This window comes from Lissotriton helveticus, chromosome 1_1 (assembly GCF_964261635.1).
Source record: "Lissotriton helveticus chromosome 1_1, aLisHel1.1, whole genome shotgun sequence".
Lineage (NCBI taxonomy): Eukaryota > Metazoa > Chordata > Amphibia > Caudata > Salamandridae > Lissotriton > Lissotriton helveticus.
Window position 1 is genome coordinate 1811483784 of NC_136057.1, and position 14150 is coordinate 1811497933.

At 44.1% G+C, this 14150-nt stretch overlaps 1 protein-coding gene across 1 annotated transcript in view; it reads right to left on the reverse strand.

The window, feature by feature from the left end:
• ABCA4 (ATP binding cassette subfamily A member 4) overlaps positions 1–14150 on the reverse strand; it is a 1114059-nt gene that overhangs the window by 373171 nt on the left and 726738 nt on the right. Inside the window, exon 26 of the mRNA XM_078650330.1 lies at positions 1556–1761. Coding sequence (XP_078506456.1) covers positions 1556–1761 — 206 coding nt within the window. The remainder of the gene's footprint in view (positions 1–1555; positions 1762–14150) is intronic.

A 14150-nucleotide genomic window follows, 5' to 3' on the forward strand; every position in this document is an offset into this window, starting at 1 on the left:
AGAAATAATCACCTTGGCCTTTTACGTGTGCTTTCTTTTTTTCATGATTCGAGTCTAAGTACTGTTTCTGGTAAAATGGCAGCTGTAAAAAAAAAATCTTGATGTTGTTGTCAGCCAATCAGAGTACTTTGGTTCCACTGAAGTGACTTTGAGTTTGCAGATGATGGGGGAGAAGGCACCCTCTTCTAATAAGATTTGAGCATGTTTAAATTTTGAGTCCAAAGAGGTCTGTGAAACCGTGTTTGTGGACCTCCGTGATCCTGGTATCCCTAACATGTTACCTCTTCATGTCCAGATCAGAAAACCGTTTAAACTCTTTCATCATTTTTTTAAACTACTGAAAAAATTTACATCAATCTGAGAAGACTACCATGAGTAAAATTCTTCTTCCATGCCAAGTTTGGTGTAAGACCTCTCAGTGTTTTTCAGACCCCCCTAATAAAATAAATATTACAAAATTATTGTTATTACACAATTTGAAAGTTCTGTGCGAATTCGCTAACCCTGGGCACTCCCTGGGACTTGGGACCCCTTCTAAAGATTTAGGATTTGCAACTTCATTACAGGATTTTGTAATCCAGAAAAAAATAGAATTCACTGCAATACAGATGCGCTTGGCCAATGCAACATGTGGGAGTTGGCAGCACATGGCATGCTGGGAACATGACCTGGCTGCAGGTCAGGCCCTGCAGGCCCTGACTTCCCATGAAGGATTGTTTGCAAGAGTTGGCCACAGATCAGGCCCTGTGGATTAGCCCAGCTGTGCATGATGAAAGGCCGTATGCCACAGGGCAGGCTGCCTGGTGCAAAGGTTGACCATTCTCATGGAGCTGAGTGCAGAGCTTGTGGCCACCCCCTGCTGAGCATGACCTCAGGCCCCATTCACATCAGGGGTGGCTCTCTGTAGCAGAGTGTCTAGAGGGTTGGGTAAAGTTGCATGTAGTATATGATGAAAACCCTCATACATTCACTAAAAGCCTCAGAAATTCACTGAAAAAAACACAGAACATTGGAGTTATGGATACAAAACAAAGCCTGAAAGTCACCGATATCTGTGATCTACAGTTAGAGAAACGAACTATAGCTAACCCTATCAAGCACTGCTTGTGACCTTACATATGACATCAATCATGACATGTTAAATGATACCACTGGTGACATCTCTTATGACATCTCATATGACAGCACTGATGACATTATCTATGATAAAGCTGTTGACAACGGACTGTCAACCGCAAAGAAAAAAAAGAGGGGGGTCTACGGTTGTATGCAGCAGAGGTTGACTGGCTGCAGCGGAATGGCCAGGCTTTCACGGTAAACCCCTCCTGCGCACATAGCTGCAGACGTCATTTCAGACGTCAACTGTGATGTCATCAATGACAACAGGGGTGTGACTGATGATCAGTTTGCCTAGCCTTAACTGGTAAATTTGACCATAACTTCACTTTAACTGTATTTTTCAGTAAATTCAAACACACACACCCACACATAGGCACGTGGGCATGAATCGTATGCATGCACTCCCACACACACATACACACCCCACACACATTACCTCTTCTAGTGGGGTGTCTGAAATCCCAAAGCTGCTTAGTCCTAGGTCTCCTAGGGTCTCCTCCAGCTCCCTGAAGAGGCTTGCATAGGCCCGGTGCTTGAAGTCTTTGCTGGGAAGAAGGTAGACAAGCTCCTGTCCGATACTTTCAATCAGCTTAGCATCAGGAACATGGTGGTAAACGAGTTCACTGATAGCATTCACATCGCCTGGAAGAGTAAAGAAACAGGGAATCTAATGTTTTACTTTTTATTTGGAAAAGGGTGGAAGATCACAAACTACACATCTACAGGAACTCCCACCATTGGGATTAACTAAAACATGCAGGCAACACTGAAGAGCATTCATTAATTGGATGATCTCATGACCAGACTACAATATCCTTCACCCTCATGTAGTCTCAAGAATAAAAAAAACTTTGCTACTCAAACCTTTACACCATTACAAAACAACTGCAAATATATCGATTAGAGGTAATAGAAGTCAGGACTAAATATTAAAATAACATTTCAATCAAAGTTATATTGATTCAGCAGAAATAAATCTGTGCCAACCTCAAATCCAAAAGCTTTTCAGTGGTCTAGCAAGTGCTTCTAACTCAGAATGGTGAGTAATAATTTAACCCAAAAGCTGTATTGAAACACCTTAGTGATAAGATTGTGCTTGGACCAGATCTTTAGCATTTTATAGCTTTTAACATAAACCTAAAATACAAAGAGGGGGAGGGAGCACACTGTTTCGCATACCAACACACAGCTTGCCCTGATGCATTGTGGTAAATGCAGTGAATGTTAATACTCACTTTAGTTGAAAGCCTTTAATATTCACCATTGTTGGTGCAGCCTGAGCTGTGTATCTCTAGATGCATTTTTCAGGATATTTGTCCTTCAGTGCAGAGTAACAACTGAAATTTGGGGGTACTGGCAGTCCAACTCACAGTCTTCTCAGGTATCGTTGTATGACTCTCAGATCACAGGTGCATCCAAAAGCCTGTCAGCTAAACAACGCAAGAAGGAGCCAATTACATAAATGGGAAAGAAGCACACTGTCTGGCATAATCAATCAATCACTCAGATTTGTAGGGTGTGGATATTCACCCATGAGGGCATCCAGGCACTAGGATCCTTCTGCGATCAGTCGAAAAGCCAGGTTGTGAGCCCTTTTCTGTATTCCATGACAGAGGATGCTGTGCGGAGGTGGAGATTAAAGGATTTTCCAGGGCTTGACGGTGAGGTAGGAGAAGGAACTACCTCCGTAGTACCTTTGGCAGATACTGGGCGTGTGAGCAGGGGCGAAGGAGGTGAAGCGCAGGTGTCTGGAGGGGTTGGTGGTAGTTCAAGCGGTGGTTGATGTATTGTGGTCCTTGGTCGTGGAGGGCCTTGTTGGCATGTATCAGCAGCTTGAATTGGCATCTCTTCTGGACGTGGGGTTAATGGAGGTTCCTGAGGTGGGGGTGATGTGGGTCTGTTTGGGAAGGTTGAGGATGAGTCTGGCAGCTCAGTTCTGTAAGTTCAGGACTCTCCTCAGGGGTTGTTTGGTGATTCCTGAGTAGAGCGCGTTGCTGTAGTCGAGTCGGCTGGTGACTAGGGCTTGGGTGACGGTTTTCCTGGTATCGACGAGAGTCCAGTTGAAAATCTTTCAGAGCATTTAAAGGGTGTGGATGCATGCGGAGGTGATCGTGTTGATTTGGTGTTTAATGGTGAGTTTGCTGTCCAAGATGATGCCGAGGTTGGGGGCGTGGTCTGTGAGTATGGGTCAAAGTTCGGAAGGCCGCCAGGAGTCCTCCCAAAGGGAGGTGTTATTTCCAAAGATCAGCACTTCTGTATGACCAGTGTTTAGCATCAGGCAGTTGATCGTCATCCAGTCGGCAAGGCTCATCATGTAGTCGTGGAAGTTAGTCCTGGTGGTAGAGGGGTCATCTGAGAGCAAGAGGAGGAGGATGGCATACAATTCACCCTGATGCACTGTGTTAATTGTAGTGCATAATAACACTCAATTTAGTTGAAAGTCTTTACTATTCGTCACTGTTGGTGCAGCCAGAAGTGTGTATCTCTAGATGCATGTTTCATGATATCTGTCCTCCTTCAGTAGAGAGTAACAACTCAAATGTGGAAGTGCAGGCAATGTTGCTGTCTTCTCAGGATACTTTACCGCTTCCAGACCACAGGTGCATCTCAGAGACTGTTACCTCAACAACTCAAGGAGCGAATCACAAAGGGGGGTGGGGGGAGGCACACTAGCTGGTACAAAAACACTCCTGCCTTACACAGTTGTCTTTGATTACCCAAAAAATATTATGATTAAATGGCAGACTAATGTCCTACGGTATGCAAGTTACGAAGATGTTTTATGACCAACCAAGTCATGGAACTCAAAGATGACTTGTAATATCATTTTACACATAAAAGATGTATTCTGTTGCTTATAATGCATAGCCACAATTACATTGCTTCATCAACCCTTTTTTTTAAATCATTGGAGACTTTGCTCTATCTAAAGAAAAAAGATAATCTGAATAATAATAATCATAAATCTTTATTCGGATTCAAACAGAGCATTAAAAGATAAAATCATGCTATCAAATACATTCATTACAAATCCATTAGTGATTAAAATAAATAAAAAGGAAGTCCTGGTTACATTTAATTAAAAACTATATGAAGAGGGGGAAAGTCCAATCAATGATCAGTCAGGTCTTGATTGTCTTGACCTAAAAGCGGCCCCGCAAGAAGTTCGTAACTGCAAAAAAAGGTGTGTTCTATGGGAAAAAGTTGCAAATACATTAGCGCCCCTTGGGCTCAAAGATCTTAAAAGGAGCACAAGAAACTGCCTCTTGGGGTGGCTAAAATATTTACAGAAGAGTATAAAATGTAGGGTATCCTGTGGAGACCTGGAGTCGCAACCACAGGGCCCTCTCTCATTTAAATGAATATAACCAGAGATGGTGAAGTTGATTAAACCTAAATCGGATCACCAGCAACCTGTCGCTTGCACTGGTAAGGGTTGAAAGGTAGTTCACCATACCCTGCACTGATTTCAGCAAGGTTTGCCCCCTCACAGATGGCCTCAAGAGCTCAATGTTTTCTTAGTGAGCAACGGCATGCTTGTAGAGCAGGCCCTTTACTATGTTGAGCTCTTGGGGCCTCACTGAGTTGCTTATAAAGTTAACTCCGGGTTCTTCATGTATGGAGAACAAGGAGGTTCTCTGGGGGACCCTCAAAATTCGTCTCAGGAACTTATTATGGGCCAGCTGTAACATGTGCACTGAGGTATAACCCCAAACTTTGCTACTGGATAAAACTTTAGAAATGCATTGGATATAAATTTAAAAGCATGCCTGGCAACCATGATCCCAATCTGTGTGCATAGTTGGCGATGGCCCCTATTGATTTATTCATATCGCCCAACTTTCCGTCCTGCAGCGGTTTACAGTTTAGTTTTGCATCAAATAAAGTTCCCAGATAGGTAAAATCCGGGACCTTAGCTAGGGTGTGATTCCCTGCCTTAAAGGTTTTGGACCTAATCGACTGAGGGCCAACTTTCAAAATGTAAGATTTTGTAAAGTTGACCGTCGGTTGACCATGAAAGAAACAAATCGATCAATTTAAACCTGTAGGCCAATGCTGTGCGTGCCAAGAGCACCGCATTGTCAGCATATAATAAAACTGGAAATACTTTCCTACCCACTCTGGGACAGTCCGAATGTAGTGAAGAGAGGGTGACTTCTAGGTTATTAATATACATGGTGTATAAAAAAGGAGCTAATATGCATCCTTGACGGATACCTCTGGTGCAGTTGAACTGTTCTGAGAAGTCCTACCCCGAGAGTATCTAATTGCTGCGGTGGTGTGGGCATGAAGATTCATTAGTAAGGTTACAATGGCCGGGTCTACACCTAAGGAGTTAAGTAGGTCCCACAGGTTCTTGCAGTTCACCTAATCGATGGTGGATGTGAGGTCCATAAAAGCTGAAAACATAGTGCCAGGTTGAGCCACTGTGTATTTATTAACTAGTAAGTAAAGGTTGAGGCATTGCTCGGTGGTTGATTTGGCACAAGCCAAATTGCAACTCAGACATTATCCGATTTATATCCGCCCTTTGATAATCTTGTCAATAAAACCCATCCGAGGACCTTTACTACTGAGTCAATAAGGGATATAGTGCAGTAGCATTGGAGATTATCCTTATCCCCCTTCTTAAAGATAGGAATTATAGAAGCTGTTGACCAAGAAGGCAGCATCCCTTTCCTTGCTGATGTGTTTAACACCAAGATTAAAACTGGGGCCCAAACATCGATATTATCCTGGTAGAGATCCGGGAGGATCCCATCGGGTCATGGTGCCTTATTTCGGGATAATGCTTCAATGTCCATATAAACTTCCTCCAGGGAAAAAGTAACAATATTGTCACCTGGCTGAATTCCACCTTTTTTGGAGTCTCTTCAGTTTGACCAAAATTGTACACACCCTCAAAGGGATCAACCCACTGTTCAGGGGTAATATGATGGCATAACACTGGCATAAATGGCTCCAAAAGCAAGGCCTATTTATGACCTGACAAAAAAGTGTGCTGTCCCTTAGCTCACTGACTTTGGTCATCCTGTCCCATGCCTGTTTCTGTAACAATTGCCTTCGTTTTTTTAAGGCCCCCTTATAAATGAGAAAACGATTTGCCACCCACACTCTGTCACCGGGAGACTGTTTCAAGGCTTTCTTTAGGTGGCGGAAAGCCCTGGAACACTCGGCATCAAACCATTTAGGGTAATCGGAATGGTGGGTAAACCACAGGGATTGCTAGAAGGCCAGAAATGGTGTGAGCAATTGAGACAAAAGAGCATAACGTTTCTTCGCCCGGCACTAGAGGGTCCAGGCATGTTAACATCTCCTGCTGGCAAGTTTCAAAAAGTGAGCGATTAAAGGCCTTGGCATCTATCTGCGACTGCCTTAGGCACTTTTCCAGATCAGCTAGGGATAATAATTCTGGGGGCATACAAGAGCACTCCAAGAAGGGGACCACCCCTCAAGTGCCAAAAACAGAGGGTTTTGGTCACTCATGAGGCTGTCTAGTATGTTGAAAGTAAAAGCGGTCCATCCCAAGCAAGCTGAGACAAAAATACAATCGATAATCGTGGTGCACCCACCTACCTTTAAAAGTGGAGGGGGTTTGAGGTTTAGAGGGATTAATCATCTTGTCTAAGATAAAAAACAAATTATGAGTGTGTAAACAACGATTTAGTTCTGTACCTCTGGGGTGTGTTCCATGTGCAAGCCCTCAAGGATCGTGCAGGTATGTTTGCTATGTGATAGATTTGAGGAATTCGGGCATAGATCGCAATTTAAATCCCTTGCCAAGATAAGATTCTCTTGAGCAAGGCCCTCCCCAATTAAGGAGTCAATAGCACCACTTAAGGCTAAAAGGTTTGAGGACCCTCAAAGCCCCCTTTTTGAATTGTAAAAATTGATCAACAGCAGGGGAAAAGATCTCCTGATAAGTAATTTGAGGCCCTGTCACACAGGGGAGGCCCACTTCAAGCCCCATACTGAACCACAGAACTCAAGGGCAACAAGTATTATTAATTCACCGCTCGCTCTTCCAGGGCTAGAGCCTACAGGTGGGAAAAAAAGGTCTTGTACCCTTCCAGGAAAAAAATATTCTTTACTTGACACATCTCTTGTAAGCAAGTACTATTGAAGGACTTAATAAACACGATCCACCTCGCGTTCAGGAACTTTGCGGACAGGCCTACCACGTTCCATGAGACACGTTTTAAGTCCTTCCTTGAACCATGTGTGGGCTCTATGCGGGAAGTTGTGGGTCCGGTTGAGGGGTTAAAAACCACAAGGGAATCTGACATGCAAGGGCAGAGCTCTGTACTTAGGGAAGGTGTTGGGTGGTAAGTCAGCGTTGGGGGTACAGGGCCACAAGATCTATCAAGCCCTGTGAAGGCAGCCCTAGTTGAGGGTCCTGAGATGTGGGTTTTATGTCATGCTTAGGGAGTCAACACCTTTCTCTCTGAATAAGATGAATTGGGAATTTAGAGTGAGAAATAGATATAACCATATCAATTTGTAGCTTACAATTTCTTAAAAACATGAAATTGAGCAGTTTCCTTGAATTACTGTTTTTCCTATCGTACTGCGAACTAGAGTTTTGACCACATGCAAGGAGTGGAAATTTCACACGGTGCTTTTGCCTAATTTAATAAATCTCAATGCACCATTGCCAGAATTAATGAAGGCTCAGTTGGTCTAGCTGGGTATGCTCTGCAGTTCCTTTAAAATGTAGGTTGCTGTCAACTTTTGTTTAATTCACTGAGTCATTATGAGTTACTATCATTAAGAAGGACGTCTCAAATGTGGCCCGCAGCCAAAAGGTGTCTCCGGAATGTTTGGGAGCCCACAGACTTGAATATCAAGGGCAAACTCTGGACAACGCTTGGCCAGATGGTAGCTAAGCGGAATATTGTCCGGCTGTGGGAAGCAACAACACCACCGACACTGACCGCCTGGAAGACCGATATGGACTGGTGTATGATACGGGAGAAAACTGTATATGTAGCACGTGGTTGTCCCCGAAAGTGGATAGCGCTCTGGACTAAATGGAATATTTATCGTGGTAATATATGTTAGCCCCCATATGTCTGTCCCTCCCCCGACGAACCACCAACACCTTGATATGTACTGATCACTGCTATCCTCTTTCTTTCCCACTGAGATAATTTACGAAATAACTATTCGATTTGCGAATCTGTGACACAACTGTAATTAATAATCTACTGTATGCACTGACCAATCCACCTGAACTATTTAATAATAAGAATTTTTAAAAAAGAAGGACGTCTTTATAGTTTAGAACAAGTATAACAGCAGGCAGACAAATCTGTGCTCCCTTGTGCTGAACTTCAGGAGTGCAACCAAAACACCAAAAAAGCTGCATCAGCCGATTACTCGGAATTTACAGGGTTAGCTAATCTTTCCTTCAATGGTTTAAGTAACTCATATTGGTCATAGAACTTAGAGGTGACTTAAAATATGTTTTACAAGTATGGCAGAGGGTATTTTGGGCCATATGTAGGTAGGATTTATTTACCGATTCTTAATTACCGAATTTTACCGATTCGGTAATTAAGAATCGGTAAATATGAAGGGGGGACATGTAGGACAATCCAGATGTGTTTTTTACCGCTTTGAAGCCCATAGGAATGAATGGGCATTACCGATTCGGTATTTACCGAATCGGTAAATACCGAATTTCACAAGGGTGCAGGGGGTGTCACTTTGACACCCTCTGGCACCCCCAAAAGAGGCTCGGGTGCCATGTGGCAGGCATACCTGCCCCAAGGGCAGGTCTGCCTGTCATATGGCATAGGTGTGCATGCACACCGGAATCGGTATTTTAACATCAAATTGAATTTGATGGTAAAATACCGAATCTGTAAGGCTTGTGGGACTCAGAAGAGTCCCACCTACATCTCAATTTTACCGAATCTGTACAAATACCGATCGGTAAATTTACCGACCGGTATATTTACAGATTCGGTAAAATTACCGAAAGAGCCTGTTTCTGTCCCCCTACATCTCAAAAGCCAAATACCGGTCGGTAACGGCCGAAATCGGCCGTTACCGACCAGTATTTGGCTACCTATATCTGGCCCTTTATTCCTTATTATACAAGGTCAGATCATTACCTTTCCTAAAAAACTCTGGAATTCTTGATCTCTTGAGAGTATGGTTGCAAAATAACTAAGGAATTTCAGTGGGAAAGCACACCAAATGCAGGTAGTAATTTGTTGAAAAACAATTTATATACAGTTTAGAACAAGTCACTTTAAAATATGCTGTTCTTCTAAAGTAATGCAGCATGCATAGAGATTCTTTTTTAGTGTATTATACTATACCCTTGCAAAAAATGAACATGCAGTATATTTCTTACTTCGCCTAATGACTTTATTTTTGGAAGAAACAGTTGGGGAGAGCTAAAAACAAGTTGTTCTGGTTATCATTGATTGCACAACAGTCATAATTCGACCCAGTGACCTGCATTTCACATTGTGTTCTGGATTCAGCTGGCATTCAACTGTAGAATTTCAGCTGTAGAAAGATATTGTAGTTGAGCAGCTATGACATTTTCTTGAACATGCTGGACAGCTGTTTGATGAGGGGGGGTTTTCCTACTTTAACTGACCTGAATTCGAAGTTAAATTTTACACAAAATAGATTTTTCAATTATTTACAAATAGAAGATTATGCCATTTGGGATATAGCTCATTAGATTCGTTTGACGACCACAGAAATATTAGAATTACTAAACTCTACTAAGGACACAATATCTATCTGGACATTTACAATGTATAGAAATAAAGGTGATATGTCAGTATTGGCCCACCAATGGAGTAGCAAATTAGATTTGTTAATTCGGCCATATGATATAGAGGAAGCCCTAAACATACTAAATCTCTAGTTGTATCAGTCAACCTTAAGCTCCAGGAGTTTAAAACTCTAAACACCGTGTCTTATACGCCATACAAAATAACAAAAAGGTGTACTAGTTAATGTTAATGTTATGAGATTGCTAGAGCGCATGGCTGCCCGTGAGCGTCCCAGCGCTGAACATGTACAGTTGGAGTCAAGAGGGGGAGCTCATGGAAACAGCCAAGTTTTCAGAGATTTTCGAAATGTCAGAAGGTTGGGCTGTGCACGGAGATCCGGGGGGAGGGAGTTCCACAGCTTGGAGGCGTTGTATGAAAAACGCCGACCTCCTGATCGTGATCTCTTGATCTTAGGTGGCAGGGTTAGGTTGGCATTAGAGGATCGGAGGGGTCTGGAGGTGGTCTATGGAGTCACCAGATCTTTGAGGATAGGGGGGGCTTTTCCATTGAGAATTTTATGCGTTAGACAGAGCGCTTTGAAATGCACTCTTTCCCAAACGGGTAGCCAGTGCAGCGCTCTAATGGCCGGTTTGGCCGAGCAACGGCTCTTGGTGTTGGTAAGAATCCTAGCGGCCGCGTTCTGCACTACCTGTAGTTTAGTTGTTACTTTCCGCGGTACGCCTAGGTACAGTGCGTTGCCATAGTCCAACCTTGACAAAATGAGGCCCTGAATCAGGAGTTTCCTTGATTGGAAAGGAAGCAGAGGAAGAATTTTCCGAGCGGAGCGCAGGACTCCAAAACAGACTCCAGCCGTTTTCCTTGCTTGGGTATGCATAGTGAGATTTTGGTCTAACCATAGACCGAGGCTTTTAATCTCGGATTTGGGAGTTGGAGGGTTACCCATGCATGGGGGCCAGAGAGAGTCTGGATGGAAATGGGACTGGTTCCCCATCACCATAATCTCGGTCTTGTCGCTATTAAGCTTCAAGTGAGATCTGTCCATCCAGCTGACAATGTCTCTCAGGCAGGAGTGAAGATTGATAGTGGGATTTTCCTGCTGAGTGAGAGAGACAACCAGCTGCGTATCATCCGCATAAGTCAGGAGTTTGATCCCATGTGAGGTGACTATCTTTTCCAGGGGGGACATATATACGTTGAAGAGCGTAGGGCTCAACGAAGAGCCCTGTGGCACTCCGCAACGTATAGGGGTCTCTTTAGATGTGTAACTACCCTCTATCACCTGGAATGAGCGGTCCTGAAGAAACGATTTCAGCCACGATAGGGCGGTGCCTGTGATCCCAAGATCTCTAAGTCGCTGGGCCAGGATCTGATGGTTGACCGTGTCGAAGGCCGCGCTTAGGTCCAAGAGGATCACTGCCACTGATCCTCCTGCATCCAAGATCTTCCTGGCCTCCTCGACCACCATCACCATCGCTGTTTCAGTACCATGGCCCGGGCGAAATCCTGTCTGTGAGGATTTAAGTAGTTCGTTTACTTCAAGGTACTCAGACAGCTGGCCATTTATAAATTTTTCTGTGATCTTACTAATGGCCGGGAGGAGAGAAATCGGCCTGAAGTTGGATAGGTTAAGGGGGTCTAAGTTAGGTTTTTTAAGTAGGGCCCTAACCTTCGCCTTCTTCCAGCTAGGGGGTACTAGTCCATCTGCTAGAGAGGCGTTGATCACGTTTGCCATTGGTGCAAGAACGGTAGATGCTACCTGCTTTAAGATTTTGACTGGTGCCGGGTCCGACGGTGAGCCACTCTTAAGTGCATGGAGAATGGAGGACAAAGTGTCCGTACTTATGGGAGTGAATGTGTCAAGTCCCATGTTAAAGTTATTAACCTGCATTAAGGTCGTAGATGAAGGGTCCATCGGGGAGAGCGGCGGCAGTTGCTGAAGAATGTTTTGGATCTTTTGATCAAAGAATGTGGCCAACTTATGACAGTGGATGTCCGAGAGATCAGACGAGTCAGTGGGCTCTGGTGTTTTTAAAAGTTGTTTAACAATTTGGAAAGTCTCCCTCGACGAGAAAGATGCAGCACTAATTTTCTCCTGGAAAAAAGCGGTTTGGGCAGTTTTCAGGGCTTTATTATAGTTAAGAATAGACAATCTATACTCCTTTTTGCTATTAGGGTTGAAGTCTTTCCACCACTCTCTTTCAGCCCTTTTACAGAGTTTCTTCAGAAAGCGCGTCTCCTGAGTAAACCATGGGGGTGAGGTCAGCTGCGTTTTTTTGGGCAGGATCGTGTTGAGAGATTTTTCAATCCAAGAGGAAAACTCCCCGTCCGCTGTAACAGGATCGGTTTCATGGATTGGTATGGAGAGTTCCAAGGCCTGCTTCCATTTTCCAGTATCTAGTTTGGCCCAGGGACGAGCCAGTTTGCCATGAGGTTGATTAGGAGGAGGGATAAAAGAAATCTCCCACCTAAAGGGAATAAGCAGGTGATCCGACCAAGGCAGGGGAATCGGAGCATTAGTTTTAAGATCATCAATGTTGCATATGATGGGATCGAGTAAGTGTCCAAGCGTATGCGTAGGTTGATCGTTCTTGAGATGGAGATGGAGAGTGGACAGATCTAAAAGTAATTCTGATGCGGTATTGTCATCGTTGTTTTTGAAATGGATATTAAGATCCCCTAAGATTACCAAGTTGGATAGAGTGCTGGACATGGTCGTGGCGAAGTCCAGGAGGGAGCTACTGAATTGGCCCAAAGGCCCTGGTGGGCGGTAGATAAGGACTCCTGAAAGGGAGTTGCATGGGGACAGTTGGATGCTAAAATGTACATTTTCACAGTCCAATAAGGGGCTGTCATGAAATCTACATGGAAATTGTTCCTTGTGGATAATAGCTATCCCTCCACCCCTTCCCTTCGCTCGGTCTAGGTGTTGCACGAGGTAGCCCAAGGGTAGCGCCTGTACAACATCATAGTCTGAGTCTGGAGTGAGCCATGTCTCAATGAGAAACAAGATCTCAAATTGCTCCTCTTCTAGTAACATATTGATTTCATGCGCATGTTTGGGCAGGGATCTGCAATTTAACAGAGCCATTTTAATAATTGTCAGGGGTGCCTGGTTCTTCAGTACTGGAGCAAGTTTAAATGGGCAGTGAGGACAGTGGGCAAAAGAGCTCTCACCTTTAAAAATATTGGTGCAGGAAGGCTGTAGCGGCTGTTTCAGTTGGAGCAGGGAGTCTCTAGAGTACGCTAACCCTACTTGAGTGGCAAGGTCCAGGGTACCTGGCCCTAGGCTCGTCCTGGCGCGGACGGACACAGACGGGCTTGCCTTAGGCGCGCTGCCGGCGCGCTCGCTGCGCTCGTCCTCTGCGCTTCCGCCAGAGGCACATATTTATTAGTAAGGGGAGGTGGAGGGGGGCTAAAGGGGGGGGGGGTGTGGCCTCGAAGGGGCGTGGCCTCGGTGCACGGCAATGGCGTCAGCGAGAGTATGATGGACAGAGTCCGCGACAGCGTTAAGATCCGCTGTGCGGGTTGCCAAAATGAGGGTTACAGTCCAAGGAATAGTCCCAGAATAAGTAAGTTTAAAAACACAGTCAATTACACACAGTGACACTCAAATATTAAAAAATACGAGTCAGCTCCCGGCTTCCGCCTCAGGAGTACAGGAGTACTAGTAATAATGACGTCAACCTAACATATCCAAGATGTGGGTTGCTGTCAGCTGATATTGTCCACATGTTTGCTAGCTGCCCCCAATTGGGTGTTTTTGGTCTGATATCGTTCAATACTTATCGGTGCATTTGCTTTCTATACTGTTAATATCATGCATGGTACTAAATTAGATATCAATAAACATCTGGCCTTGATTGTATCTATTGCTGTTGGTGTTGCCGAATTATGTACAGCACAAGATTTGATTAATAAGGTACCAACCATCAATTGATTGAGGGTAATACATACAATATCGACATTAAGAAGGAATAAAAGCTAGAATAATCACATAATTACAAGATGAATGGGTCAAAGGAGAGCAATACAATAAGCAGGTACATAGCAGACATGTCAAAGAAGAGTAATACAATAAGCAGGTACATAGCGGACTAAAGGGGAGGCACACTATGAAATAAAAAAGAGCAGCATCCAATGATGGTCCAAAGGTTGTAGGATCAATGACCTTGAGCAGGTGAACCTAGCCCAATTATGGTAGGAATTTGTTCATTAAGAATCTTTGGACTTCCAGTTTGAAAGCAATCGTTGAGGAAATTCTGCATATTT